This window comes from Agaricus bisporus (assembly GCF_000300575.1).
Source record: "Agaricus bisporus var. bisporus H97 unplaced genomic scaffold AGABI2scaffold_19, whole genome shotgun sequence".
In the NCBI taxonomy this organism is placed as follows: domain Eukaryota; kingdom Fungi; phylum Basidiomycota; class Agaricomycetes; order Agaricales; family Agaricaceae; genus Agaricus; species Agaricus bisporus.
Window position 1 is genome coordinate 1 of NW_006267354.1, and position 14,879 is coordinate 14,879.

Genomic DNA, 14,879 nt, shown 5'->3' on the forward strand with positions numbered 1-14,879 from the left:
CTGGTCTAGCGTCTAGACTTACGTCAACCTATTGCGTTTTCGCAATCCGAGCAATGGAAGAAGGTCATATGTTAATCAATGCGGAGGAAGAGGAAATATTAGAAGAAATCCGAAAATCAGAAGCAAAAGAAGACGATGTAGTGAAAGCGGTGGAAGAGATGAAGCGAGCAAAAGTAAAGTTGCTAAGGGGAGACGAGTGGAAGCTGGAAGAAGGATTGGTACTGAAAGAAGGAAAAGTCTATGTGCCGAAAGACGAAACGTTGAGGACTAAAATCATTCGACTACATCACGATACCCCCATTGCTGGACACGGAGGGCAATGGAAGACAGTAGAAATGGTGACGCGCAATTACTGGTGGCCAGGCGTCACTAAGCAAGTCCAGAAGTACGTAGAAGGATGCGATCAATGCCAACGAAACAAGAATCGACCAACCCCGCCGGCAGGAAAATTAATGCCGAATCCTATTCCCACCAAACCATGGGCCGACGTATCCGTCGACTTCATAGTAAAATTACCAGAATCACAGGGAATGGACTCAATTTTGGTGGTGTGTGATCGATTCAGTAAAATGGCTCACTTTATCCCAACTACGGAAACAACATCAGCGCTAGGACTAGCCAAACTGTTCAGGGATCATGTATGGAAGTTGCACGGGTTACCAGAAACGGTGATCTCAGACAGGGGACCGCAATTTGCTGCAGACTTTACAAAGGAGTTGAATAAAATGTTGGGAATTGATACTAGGTTATCTACGGCGTTTCACCCACAAACGGATGGCCAAACCGAGCGAACCAATCAAGAACTAGAACAATATCTCCGATCATTTGTCGATCATAGACAAACTGATTGGCCTGATTGGTTAGCAACGGCGGAGTTTTCCTATAACAATAAAGAACAATCATCAACAAAGGAAACTCCATTTATGGTCAACGTGGGAAGACACCCAAGAACTGGTTTCGATCTCCGACGACAAGGCAACCACCCAGCGGCAGTAGATTTTGCGGACCGTATGAAACTTCAACACGAGGAAACTCAAGCGGGCCTGAAAAAGGCACAAGACGATATGCGGAGGTATGCGGATAGAAGCAGAGGAGAAGCGGTGAAATACAAAGTGGGGGATAAAGTTCTATTGGCTACCCGGGACCTTCAAATACAGGACGACCTACCCGAAAACTTACGGAGAAGTTCATCGGACCATACACCATCAAGAAGATCATTTCCCCCAATGCAGTGGAAATAGATCTTCCCCGATCTATTCGGATTCATCCGGTGGTTAACGTCAGCCGAATAGTACTATATCGAGAACAAGTGGATGGACAAGGGAGTAGACCGGCACCGGCTGTAGAAATAGAAGGAGAACAGGAGTGGGAAGTGGAGAAAATCCTTAATGCCAAATGGCTCCGTGGAAAGAAGCGGTACTTAGTGCGATGGAAAGGGTATACGGCAGAAGCAGACTCGTGGGAACCCGAAGAAAACTTGGCTAACGCCAAAGAATTGATTACTGAATTCCACCAACTCTATGGGGAACTCAATAGGATACAGCACGTTCTACGTGACACCGGGTTCCAAGAAAGGGAACTACCTAATCGATTTACAGCCAAGACTTTATTCGGATGGGATGACAAACAGTTTGATGCCGAATATCTTAAGAAGTTGGAACGAAATTGGCGAACGTGGAGGTCTTGAAGGGTCGTCTCCGGAGGAGCCGACTTTAAGGAGGGGGTACTGTTAGAACCTTGCCAGAATGTCACGGCGTCACGCTGTCACATCTGTCACATATTTTATTACATAATAATTTCCCTCTGCTGCTACAGTTCGACGGAGGCTAAACTATCGGCATACTGCTAAAATGGCGCAAGCTACAGATTTACCAATTGAGCTCATTGATCTTATCTTTTCTTTCCTACCTCCGAACCATGCGGAGCAAGTACAGTGGAGGAGGGCGGCGGTGGCTATCAGAAGAGAACCCCGACCAGATGGATGGAGGTTAGAGGATCGTAGGTGCGTAGTGTGTGGAAGAGTGACGTTGATAATGTGGGACGAAGTATTGGAGAGACCCTGGATGTTGCAGCGATGGAATAACCCGGACTTCCGTCGTTGGGAACCGGTCCGGTTCTTTACGATGTGCCCGTGTGGAGAAGTAATGGCAACATACTTCGGCAGGGATTGGTATGAAAGGTTACGTCCTTAGATAGTTGTTTGTACTTGTGGACACTTTTATGGTTTGTTTGGTGTTGTTGACATTTTTATGATCAATGTACTTGTGTTTACTTACTTCTTACTCCACTCTTCTTTTCTCATGTCAAATGTATAATTAGTTTATTTTCTCATACGTACTTCTTTTCACATGTCAGTATATAAATAAAGTTACCTAGGGTAGTTGGTCTGTGCGCCGTAGTCTAGGTATATAAAGTAGGTAGAAACTTGTAGAAGACTCTGTCGAGTTCTCTTAGGTTCACGCCTAATAAACTTTTGTCACTTTCCTCTATAGTTCTTAAGTTCAGGTGTGACCTGTGACATCTCAGTCACAGTCGCCCTAACACAGTGAGTAAGAACATGAATATCCATGTAATTATCCCCGGCAGAGCAATTCTAATGGAAACACAATGGCACAACACTGAAACACTCAACATCCTGAATATATACGCCCCAACAGACATGAAAGAAAGCCAGACATTTTGGAGAACTCTCCAAGAAAAATGGAGCGACCCAGAATCAACCCTCCCATTCCCAGATATCACGCTCGGCGACTTCAATGTCACCGAACACCCGCTAGACAGATGCAATGGAAAATGGGACAACCACGAAACGGTTGAATCTCTCCAAAACCTCCTCAATATCTTCCAAGCTTCGGATGGCTGGAGAACAACATACCCAACCACGCAGGAGTTCACACTCCTCCACAACGGTAACCTCCACCAATCGAGACTAGATAGAATCTACATTGCCGAGGATCAACTCGCCTCGGCACACGAATGGAAAATAGACGACGTGGCCATACCCACCGACCATAGACTAGTATCTGTTAATATATCAATACCAAATACACCGTACATAGGAAAAGGAAGATGGTCAATACCAAACTTCGTAATTGGCAGCAGAAAATTCTTACAAAAAATAGAAGAGATCGGAAAGCCTCTACTCACAAAACTAGAATTCCTCACTAACGAACATAGACTCGACCACTCATCCGCCCAATTTGAGTGGGAAACCTTTAAAATAGACATAATTAATATTGCCAAAGATCTCGCCAAAAAGACCACCTCACAAATCGATAGAAGGTTAAAGGAGGTAGACGCTGAAATACGATCCATAAATGCAGACCGCCTACTACCAAATATCGACAGGAGAAAAAGGGCCGCAGATCTATCCAAGGAAAAGAAAGAGATACTCACCCTAAAGTTCCAGACCAAAAGAGACTACGCAACGGCCAGAAACCTGCTAGAAGGAGAAACAGTCTGCAAATACTGGACATCCCTGCAGAAACAAAAAACACCACGAGACATAATACGGAAACTGAAACCCCTCCCAAACAGCCAAGAAACTAGACAGTTCGCAACAAGATCAGACAAAATGGCTATGATAGCGAGAGACCACCATGACTCGCTCCAGTACCTCGACACTGATGTGAACCCCGAAATTAGGGAAAATGCGATCCAACACACCCTTGATGCCATTACTTGTAGTCTATCTGACGAGGAGAAAGACCTCCTAGAATCCCCACTCAAGGAGGAAGATGTACTAGCCGCACTAGCCTCAGCTGCAAACGGCAAAGCACCAGGCCTTGATGGCATTCCCTACGAACTATGGAAAATACTCCACAAACGTTTCAATGACCTGGAAAAACAAGGAAACGTGGGCTTCAACATCATCAAAACCCTAAAAATCGTCTTCAACGATGTAGAATCACACGGCACAAACCCAAACTCTAACCTGAGCGAAGGCTGGATGTGCCCCATCTTCAAGAAAGGGGAAAAGACTGAGATTGCCAACTACCGCCCCATCACCGTGCTCAACACAGACTACAAGCTACTAACCAAAAGTATCCAAGCGAAACTAGCTAAAGTCGCCCAAAACATCATCCATCCCAACCAAGCCGGATTCATGAAAAATAGAAGCATAATTAACCACATACACACAATCGACCTAATGACTAGCTACGCCGAACTAGACCAAACCAACGAGGGCGCAATAATTGCCCTCGATCAAGAAAAAGCGTATGACAAGATTAGACACGACTACATGCTTCGAATCTTAAAGAAGATGAATCTCCCAGATCGATTCATTAACACCGTCCAGACCCTTTACCAAAATGCCACTACCCAAGTCATGATCAACGGTGTCCTCAGTGAAGACTTCAAAGTCAGTAGGGGTGTCCGACAAGGCGACCCCCTCTCCTGCCTCCTCTTCAATCTCGCAATTGAACCCCTAGCCTGCCTAATCCGAAACTCTGACCTGCGGGGAGCAAAGATCCCAAACCTGATGCAGAACCTCAAAGTGCTAATGTTCGCTGATGACACAACAGTCTTCCTACACAAAAACGACAAGTACAAAGATCTCATCAAAATCCTTGATAACTGGTGCCTAGCAGCTGGAGCTAAGTTTAACATAACCAAGACAGAGATCATCCCGTTAGGCTCTAGAGAATACAGAGATCTATTCATCGAAACCAGAAAACTCAACGAACACCAAAACCCAATCCCCAACGGCACCCGTATCACCCGAGAAGGAGAAAAAGTCAGAATCCTAGGCGCATGGATCGGCAACGGCGGCACCGAAGACAGACCATGGAACAACATCAAAGACAAAGTCTCAGACACGATCGAAAGATGGAAGCGAACAAAACCTGGAATAGAAGGTAGAAGGCACGCAATCCAAATGACAATCCACGGAATGACACAATATCTCACTATGGCACAAGGAATGCCCGAAAAAACGGAGAAAGAGCTAACCAAACTAGCCTCTAATTTCCTATGGAAAGACGCCAAAGCAAGGATAAACCTCACCTCAATGGCTGACACGCACGGAAATGGCGGACGGAAGATCCCAAATCTACAAAGAAGGAACGACGTGATTAAGGCCAAAACTCTTCAAACACTCCTAACGGACAAATCGACCTGCTGGCCAACCATAGCCCAAGAAATCCTCAAGGCCTTGAGCCCGTCCCGAAAGCGCTTCACCCAAGAAAAAGAAGCTGACCCCAGACTCAATTTCTTCATCCAAACATGGACAGCCAGCCATAACAAAAACTCCAAACTCCCGAGAATCATCAAGGACTGCCTAAAGGCAGCTAAACAACTCAACCTATCCATAGATGAAGCCTGCCTAACAAACGAAGTAAGGAGACAATACCCAATCTGGCTACACCCTCACCGTAAAAGCGACACGAAGGATAAGAGCAACCAAGCAGCTGCCAAGCATTTGAGAAACGTTCACAACTCCTACACAGTCGGAGACATTGAGACCATAGCAAGGAGAAAAAAGTCACCAGAACACATCAGGAGACGAAACTGCCAATGTAAGGACTGCACATTTGACAAAAACGACCTCGACTGCCCCCACCCCCATAAATGCGCTGACAATGCTGAAAGCCTCCTAAACGACCTAGAACAACCCTGGGATCCCAGATGCCATAGTGAAAAACCACATACCGAACACCCGCCACCTCCCCAATCCGAAAAGCGTATAACCTTCACACCCAGACCAAACCCCTCCTCAATCATAGATGCTCTCCGAATCAACCCTAAAAAGCAAACGCCCCATTTTGCCCCCCAGCTCGACCAAGAGGATATGGAACTAGATGAAGACTCATGCCCTGAAATATCTATCTACATCGCGGGAGCGATCCAAAACAAATCCCATGAAGAAGCCGCTGCCGGAGCAGGAATCTTTTACGCACTCAACGAACTTAACAGTAGAAACCTAAGAGTCCCTGGCTCCCAGACCAAATCCGCAGCCGAACTTTACGCCGTAATCATGGCACTCGAAGACACCAATATCTACTCTCCACTCCACCTACACACGGACAACGCCACCTTAGCAAAGTATATAACTAAAGACTACTTCATAGACGAAGACAATGGATGGACAAACTGCCCCAACCGTCTAGCCACCCAAAAAACTCTAACCCTCCTAAAAGCCCGTAAAGCCGAAACGACCTTTCACATACACGACCCCGAACACAAACCACCCGGACAAGTAGCTGCCTATAACCTAGCGAATGAAGCCCGAACCCAACCCACCTGGGACAGAGAAGGAAACACGCTCAGAACCGACTACCACCCGTTCGGCGCAAAACTCGCCTCGCAGACACAAGCAAACCTCTACAAACTCCTCACTGAAGCCATTACACCGCCCACAAGCAAAAACATGGACGAAAACATCAGAAGAATCAAAGAGGATTTCAATCTTCGCTTCGGATATGCACCAAACACAGAAACGATATGGAACAACCTACGAAAAAACAAATCCATCGCCAGAAAGATAAGAGAATTTCTCTTCTCAGCCATACGCGAAACGTATCGAATCGGAAAATTCTGGGAACACACCACGGATGAGGAAATGAAAGCCAAACAAATGTGTGGCCCTTGCAACGCGATTGAATCGATGGAACACATCCTTTGCGAATGCACAATCCCCGGACAAAACCAAATATGGGACGTCGTGAGGAAAATATGGATAAGAACTGGAAATACATGGAACAAGCCCCTCTTCGGCGAAATCCTAGGCATATCTTCAACACACACACGCGAAGCCAGAACCAGACTCACCGAAGGTAGAGCCAGGCTCTTCCAAGTCCTCATCTCCGAAGCTGCCCACACCATCTGGAAACTGAGGTGCGACCGAGTCATCGATCATGAAAATGAAAGACTGTACTGGCCGTCGATCACCGAAGTAACCAATACCCTTCAACATCGACTGAACCACCGTCTCCGGATGGACTGCCTGCAGGCTGACACAGGTAAATTCAATATCAAAGCTCTCCGAGAAGACCTAGTACGCAAAACCTGGGAAGGACTTCTCGAAGACGAACCCCCCAGAGGTACGAACTGGACAAGTACAAATAGGGTTTTAGTGGGTAGATGCTTTTTCGACCTTTGGTCTTTTGATTAAAGCGGGAGTCCCACACGCGCAGTGCATAAAGCATTTCCTAATGGAGCTCTACTTATGTCCGTTCTTGAACCTCTTAGCGAACAAATCGCAGTTATAGTCGACAAAGGAGCCTGACCCCGAAAGGGCTAGTCGTCACGTGTCCAATGTTATTGACTCCTCTAAAAAAAAAAAAAAAAAAAAAAAAAAAAAAAAAAAAAAAAAAAAAAAGTGACAATCACGCACATCAACGTGATTATGTGACAAATGGCGTTTGTGACACATGTTGTCTCTTTCGCCAAGAATACTTAACCGGAGGATAACCGACCCAGTTCACAGCGAACGAAACACTGAAAGGAATAAGCTCCGGACACGTTGCGACTATCTTTGCTTTACCCCAAAAGTCTTTACGTTTTCACTTTGGAGACAATGGTGCCTCATTACTACGAAAATACCTAATCACTCGCGTGTAATACCGTCGACCCTCGCGTGCATACCTATTTAAACCAATATGGGGATGTCGTAGCTCCTGAACTCGAACCTCCTGAGTCCTTGACGACCATTTCTTACCCTGTCTCTCTTCTCCATCTCGCGATAACAATGTCAACAACAGAACTTACTCCCGAAGAAGCCCGAGAAAGACTGGTTTTGAAAGCCAAAGAACGCAAGGAAAGGATCGAGGCAAACCACGAAAAAGCATCTGGCATCATCCAATCCGTATGTCATCCGCTTCAGTATTCTAACAAATGTTCATGCCATGATTAGGGTGATGAATCATTCAACAAGGGAAATTTCACCGAAGCGTTAGAATTTTATTCCCGAGCTGTTCAGTTATGGAATACAAATGTCCATCTGCTCGTCAAGCTCGCGATTGCACATGTCAAATGCAAACAGTCAGTACCATCAATATTTCCTTTTCGTTGTATCCAGGCTGACGCGTCAACTTCAGATATAAAGAAGCAGTAACTGCTGCTACACGCGCACTATACATGGATCCTTCTAATCCAGATGCCAGATTTCAACGTGGCCTCGCCCGTCTAGAGCTACATAAAGCCGGTCTCGCCCTAATCGATTTGGAAACCGTTCTAGAGATTAACCCGACGTATCCTGGCTTAACTAGTGCTTTGGAGAGAGTCAAGAAGCAGCTCAACAGTCGAAAAATGAAAAAGAAAACGCGGGCTAAAGAGATAGATGAGGAATTGATGGGTCCGTTACTTGAGGAAGATGGTATCGAAGAAGCTGATTTGAGTGATTCGGAGGAATCTAAAATGGTTGGGAATGGAATTCCATGCAGGCATTATAATAAGAAGCCTGCAGGTTGCAGAGAGGGGTTGAATTGCAAGTGGATGCATGCACCTGATGAAACCAGTGTTCGAGATACAACGTAAGCCTTTCCTTTTCTTTTGGGATATAACCGGGCTCACGGCGCAGGGCTAGCGGACGCAATGTTTGCATCTACCACTTACTTGACTCTTGCCGGTTTGGCGAAAAATGTTTCTATTCACATGATAAGGAGTGGTTGCCGCCGAATGGGTGGTGGACCGATCCTTACAAGATCGCAGTAATGGAAGAGATTGTGGATATGGCGAGAATGAAAGCCAGGATTCAACAACACAATTTCCAGAAGAGTAAAAGGGAAAACCGGTACGCGCAGAGATCGCGAGGAAGGAAGAATCCACACACTGCTGCTAGTAGTTCTAGTGGTGTGCCTGCAATGATGATGATGTCTATGGATGCTTATGACAACGACTTGGACGATTTCCGGATGCAACATTGTGGGTTTAGCCAGGGTGACGTGGAGGAACTCATGTGCCAGGGAGTCAAGCCCTGGGACGATGATGCTTGGGTGAGTTACAGATTTGATTTGTGCTCGGACAAGCTCTTATTCATCGTTTCAATAGGATGTTTTGCACGCACTCTCCTCGTATTGACGTAGTTTTGTTCAGGGAAGAATTGTTTGATAAAAATAGAATATATTACACGTGATGCTACAGAGTTAAACTTCGAGTTCGGCCGACACTTACTCCGCAATGGCTACCTCTCACTCATTCACTGACCACTTGTCTTTATACTTACCTCCTTTTCTACGACCAAGTCTACCTCGCGACCTCAGACCGCCACTACCACAGTTACAAGATTCACAAAGTAACCCAGATACACCTCCGCCCACGCCCGACCGGTCCGAATTGCGAGACAGTGGTACAACCAGTGGGGAGTGTACGCCGGGTACGACTGCCATATCATTAAACAATGAATATCAGGATTCAGAGGAACAGAGAGGCAGTAAATTAGTGAAGGTGGAGTCCAGACCGACGAAGGACAGGCGAATCGAGAAATCGAGGGAGGGATATCAAATTGCTTTGATTCTCAGTAATTCGGGAAGCGTCGCGAGGGACCATTTGGCTTCGGAGAGAACTTTTCTGGCGTATGTGAGGACTAGTCTCGCTACGGCGTCTATGGGTGTAGGTGGGTGTAATGAAATCTTTGAATTTTTTTTTTGGTATTACTAGTTTTTATTCTTTTCCTTTCGTCTTTTATTCGTAGCTTTGGTCCAGCTGTTCACGATTGCGAATAGTATTGGGACAGTGAAAACACCTCAACAACAGTTTCTGGGAAAGTTCGCGACTCCGCTCGGAGCCACTTTGATTCTATTTGGGCTAATTATGCTCTGCCTTGGTGAGCCAATCAACCGATACCGTTCTTCGAATGTCACTTAACAAAGTTACACAGGCTGCTTGCGGTATTTCACCATTCAGATAGCTTTGACTCGAGGTGTATTCCCTGCAGCACGGCTGACCATTACATTTATTGCCGCGGTAGGGACGGCAATAACGGGGATTATCTTTGGCGTCCTGATCAAGGGTCGAGAAGGGTCATAGGCACGTGTTTGTGTTTATGTACTTACCTGTATCCCACCATATCTTCAATGTCATACTCTCCGCAATATTATCATCGCTCTTCATCGCCCTCCTTCCAATACCCGTCTGATGACGACACGAACGACTATTACGACTATTACGCCGACGCGCCAGCCCCACCAGGCAACTATACATACGGATATGTTTCCGATTACTCGCCACTCCGTAGTGATCATTATGAGTCTGAGGAAGCGATAGAAGAGGGAGTCCAACCCGAGTCTGGTAGAACGTCTACTACGAACTGGCATGCATATACCTCCATCGACTCTCCCATCCTCGCCGTTCCCGAACCAGCCCCCGATTATGCTCGAATGTCAATGTTATCAGAAACACCACCACCTTCAAACGCTTCTGTCCATACTTATCTCAACCGATTCACCAAATTTTGCAAGAAAGTAGGAAAAATGCCTTGGATGTCAGCAGAACGTACGACGGCGGATTATTATCCCGAAAAAAACATTCAACGTAAAAAGCCAAAGAATCTATTTGAAGAGGATTGGTATGATCGAGATGCAAAGGAAATTACTACTGTTTCGTGGAAGAGTCGACGGTATATTGAGAAACGGCAAGGAATGCATGGGGGACTTCATTTTGAGATGGTTGTGGGTGGTGGGAATGGTCAAGGTGGAGATGTGGTTTCACCGTATTTGGGGAGTTGGGAATCGACGAAGAGTCCTAGTTCTGTTACGGGTGTTATTGAGCCGTTTCCGTTTACGAGTGCCCCGCATGAAGATGCGAGGCGGTTTCAGAGGTAGATTACTTTAGTACTTGGGTGGTCGGAAGAAGAATTAGATAACTCGCATGCTATAAATGACATGTCATCGCCAACTTTAGATTTCACCCTCGAACCCCACTCTGGAGATATAGCTGACATGGGTGTTATCGACGTTCACAAGGTCTGTAATCCAACTGTATTATGAATTTGCTTATCTTGCCGGGCTCTTCTAAAGGCACCGAGAGCCCCACCTACAGGTTTGCTGTTGGTTTGGGCGATAGCTATCCGTGGCGTAAAGAGAGGTGTATCTTAAAAGATTGTAGAGAGCTGGTTCAACTTAAGTGTATGAATTGTTCTTCTCTACTCTTACGAAGGTTGACAAGGTGCATTATACTAGCAAAGGTCATCCCATATTTCTCATGCCAAGATTGCTCCGCTTAAAAACTCTATTGAAAGGATTTAGGTGTGGACTCGACGCGAGATTTTGTATATATATATAGGATTTACTAATTGATTTATAATTGGCTCAAAAGTCGATCAACAACAGCAAACTTCTTCCCTTACGATGAACATCTGCGACCGATGCCACCGTCTCCTCGACCCCAAACAACCACACCAACAACCCCACCAACCCCACTCACACACACAACTCCCCTTCAAATCCACATCCGACGAAATAATATTTTATCAAAGTGAAGTTCGGCGCGTCGAACACGAGATCGAGAGATTGACGACTCAACGAGTTGAATTTCAAAGAAAGTTGAATGAGATTGCGGCGGTGACGGTTCGATTGCCTTTTGAGATTATTTCGACGATTTTTCAGGTTGCTTGTCCTGTGTTGGATATCGGTGGCACTAATAGCAATAGTGGGGGATGTGGAGAAGGTGGAGGGGATACAACATCATCGTCTTCAACATTATCTTCCTCTTCTTCATCATCAGCCTCATCATCGTCTTCATCATTATCAACTTCGAAAGATGGAGGTATCACTTATCCAAGTGTTCCTTTCAAATTGGCTTCTGTATGTTCGCAATGGCGGGACATTGCGTTGTCTACACCTCAATTATGGACATCCCTCTCCTTCTCGCTTTACCAATCTCGAAATCTATCCAACGCCATAGCTTTGGATACGTTTTTCCAACGTGCAGGATCATGTCAAATGACTATTTCATTGATCTTTGCTACAGGAGACGAAGGTCGTGAACGACTCGATAACGATATCCCACCCTCCCAAGACGTCTTACGTGTATTTGTCAAACACTCTAAACGTTGGGGACACTTGAAAATCGACGGTTTACCACCGGAATGGATACCCATCTTACGTGCAGCGAAATACCAAACACCGGCATTGGAACAATTATGGTTATGTCCGTACGATAACAGTCGTGAACAACAAATGGTGGATATCTTTACGGAAGCGCCGAATTTGACAAAAGTGACGTTGGATAACACGTTTTTGTCGGCGATTATGTTACCGTGGAGTGGATTGAGGGAGTTGAAGGTGTCTTGGGTGTCTATTGACGAATGCGTTGAAATGCTGAAACGATGTCCTCGACTTGAAGAATGCGATTTTCAAAGGATACTCTCCAATGCCGAATTTCATACATTACCTCAACCTGAAGATCCACCCCTCGTCATGCCGAATTTACATACCCTCAGATGGTCTTATGCAGGGGATGCTTGGGAATTCCAATTATTCCAACGAATCCAGTTTCCCAAGTTGAGATCGTTCAAGATGAGGCTACGGTATGATTTGACGAATTTTATTGCGATTCAAGAGGTGTTGAGTCGGGTGTTGAAAGAGAGCAGTCCTGGGGTGGAGTGCTTGGAGTTGGATTTGGGGTGTCCTTGGGGGAATGTATGGGAGATTTTGAAGGTGGTGCCCAAGGTGAAAGAAGTGAGGTTGGTGAATGAGCATGATTCCGAGTTTGTGAGGGGGTTGATGGGTGCGCTCGTCGTTCCGTATGATGAAGCTGAAGCTGGAGTTGAAGAAGGAGAGATGTTTTTACCGCAATTGAGGTCATTGGAATTTACAGGGACGAATCCGACGGACTGGAGTTTCCCCAAGTTGGTGGTGGATGGTGGATCAGCTGGGGCGGCGGTGGGAGAAAAGTCGGGTGTTGGAACGGGTGAATCTGGAGTTGACGTCGGAGGTGTATGTGGATGGGCGGAGTGTGCATGGGGGACAGGTGAAGGATGGGTTGAAGACGTTGTTGAGGGAGGGGATGCTGGTGCGAGTGGCGAATGGGTTTGATGGACGGCCATGGGTGTAGTAGCTATTTATAGAATAATGTGACAATACATGGAGTCACGGTCCGATCGTTACTCTGCCAGTCTCTGCCATGGGCCAGTCTTCGTCCCGTCCACGCAACCCGCTCAGGCATTTTCTCGGGCGCAGGAGAGACGCTGACAAAGACAACACCACCAACGACGACGACGACGGCCCGCAACCCGGCCCGCTCCCGCCTCAGCCCTCCGTCCCGCCCCCGCTGCCCCCGCCGTCGCCGCCACCGCCATCTCCACCACCGCCGCCACCACCTCCACCACCACCACCACCGCCAACACCACCACGTCAGTTTCCTCCACCCGGCACTCTCGCCCTCGTTCAGGGCATCGTCCACACCACCCCACGTCTCCCGCGCCAATCCCAACACTGGCGATACCGTCGTCGACAGTGATATCCATCGGAACAACGGATCGTCATCAGTTCCTGCATCTCCCTCTTCTTCAGCATCGATTGCGAGAGATCGACTTTTGTCGCTGCTCGGACGAAGGGCATCCACACCTGCCACGGGTGAAAATTTAGACACCGAAGACGATGCTCCAGCTGTACTTTCGGATGGTAGTCCTGATCACTTTCATCCGTCTCCGCAACCGCAGTCGCCACGAGTACGACGTGGAACCGCTCATTCCGCCACTGCACGAGGGCCATCATATCAACAACGTGGTCAGCAGCGTCAAAATGAGGACCGATCGGCTATTTCATCAAATAGTATCGACGTTCTTGGAACCTTACTCAGGTCCGTACAAGTGTCATGAGTCGTATTTTTTTGTTCACTTTTTGTTTTTTGTTAGTGTTGCTGCTGCTGCTACTGCCGCTTCTTTACTGACGGGATCGTCGGAACCTATCTTATCTTCCGGATTGGCACCACCTCCACCTGCTACTAGTTCCACTTCGAATGTGTTCGCTTCTTCCCCGCCCCCCACTTCCGATATTTCGCCTACACCCGCACTACAACCGGTATCACGTCCAGTACCCCAACATACCCCACCACCATCAGCTTTGGAGGTACCACCTGAACGGCGCGATGGCGGTAACGGACAACAGGAACAAACACAACCGTTAACGACGATGTTCAATGATCGGAGAGTTGTTGAAAGAAGACGGACTACTTGGAATATGTTGAGAGAGAGGTTGAGGTTACGTGCGAGAGATACTGTGGAATCATCACCTTCATCACCACCACCGCCACCGCCACCACCACGACCTCAACAACACCTCGAGCCTGCGTCGAGGACATCACCCCACGCATCTCCATTTATTCCTCCCCCACCGTCATCGTCATCTACTCCAGAACATGAAAGGGGAGGACGTGAACGCGAACGATACAGACCTGGATTCTCATCACCTTCATTACCTCCTTCTTTATCAGCATCAACATCTACGAATACAACCACACCAACAACAACATCCTCATCCTCATCCTCATCACCTCCAACGGCTATGTCTATGCCTACGTTGACGGATACAAGAGAACAAATGTTGGCCGAGATGGCTAGAGCATTTAATCTCGGATTGGGATTGAATGGTGGCGGAAGTGGTGGTAGTGGGAGCGTGTTTGGTGGATTCAGTCCTCATCATGGTAATAATACTCAAGGACAAGCAGGGGGTGGGGATGCTGATAATGAGGGAAGAGGGAGGGAATTACCGCCTGAAGGATCTTTTGAAAGGTTTTTAGTGGAGTTGCAGGCGGATTTGAGAGTGGTGTTGAGTTTGGATTCGAGGAGTGAGGAGGAGGGGGAGAGGGGAGATCGAGCGAGGAATGAGAATGAGACTGAACAAGAAGAGGAGGTTACGACGGGGAGGAGAGCTAGGAGACTTTCGGTTGGGTCTTTGGTACCTACTGAACCTGCTGAGAGTGTTCATTCCGTGGAG

The 14,879-nt window shown here is 47.0% G+C and overlaps 6 protein-coding genes across 6 annotated transcripts; all 6 read left to right on the forward strand.

Annotated features, from left to right (window-relative positions):
* Positions 1–2,557: 2,557 nt before the first annotated feature.
* On the forward strand, positions 2,558–3,379 carry AGABI2DRAFT_80105 (hypothetical protein; the record flags this gene model as incomplete). Its single annotated transcript, XM_006457561.1, has 1 exon — positions 2,558–3,379. A coding segment is annotated over one exon (822 nt), but the record flags the coding sequence as incomplete, so codon positions are not given.
* A 1,059-nt stretch (positions 3,380–4,438) lies between these two features.
* Positions 4,439–4,975, forward strand: AGABI2DRAFT_44472 (hypothetical protein; the record flags this gene model as incomplete). Its single annotated transcript, XM_006457562.1, has 1 exon — positions 4,439–4,975. A coding segment is annotated over one exon (537 nt), but the record flags the coding sequence as incomplete, so codon positions are not given.
* Positions 4,976–5,791: 816 nt separating this feature from the next.
* Positions 5,792–7,114, forward strand: AGABI2DRAFT_80128 (hypothetical protein; the record flags this gene model as incomplete). The annotated part of the gene is made up of 1 exon (XM_006457563.1): positions 5,792–7,114. One exon carries the CDS (start codon positions 5,792–5,794, stop codon positions 7,112–7,114), a length of 1,323 nt encoding a protein of 440 aa, XP_006457626.1.
* Positions 7,115–7,855: 741 nt separating this feature from the next.
* On the forward strand, positions 7,856–9,026 carry AGABI2DRAFT_80038 (hypothetical protein; the record flags this gene model as incomplete). Its single annotated transcript, XM_006457564.1, has 3 exons — positions 7,856–7,983; positions 8,040–8,474; positions 8,528–9,026. Coding segments are annotated over 3 exons (1,062 nt in total), but the record flags the coding sequence as incomplete, so codon positions are not given.
* Positions 9,027–9,118: 92 nt separating this feature from the next.
* Positions 9,119–10,472, forward strand: AGABI2DRAFT_196238 (hypothetical protein; the record flags this gene model as incomplete). Its single annotated transcript, XM_006457565.1, has 4 exons — positions 9,119–9,316; positions 9,367–9,556; positions 9,635–9,766; positions 9,821–10,472. A coding segment is annotated over exon 4 (456 nt), but the record flags the coding sequence as incomplete, so codon positions are not given.
* Positions 10,473–11,278: 806 nt separating this feature from the next.
* On the forward strand, positions 11,279–13,056 carry AGABI2DRAFT_196239 (hypothetical protein). Its single transcript, XM_006457566.1, has 2 exons — positions 11,279–12,797; positions 12,832–13,056. The coding sequence occupies exons 1-2, from the start codon at positions 11,289–11,291 to the stop codon at positions 12,994–12,996; spliced, it is 1,674 nt and encodes a 557-aa protein (XP_006457629.1). The 5' UTR covers positions 11,279–11,288; the 3' UTR covers positions 12,997–13,056.
* Positions 13,057–14,879: the final 1,823 nt, after the last annotated feature.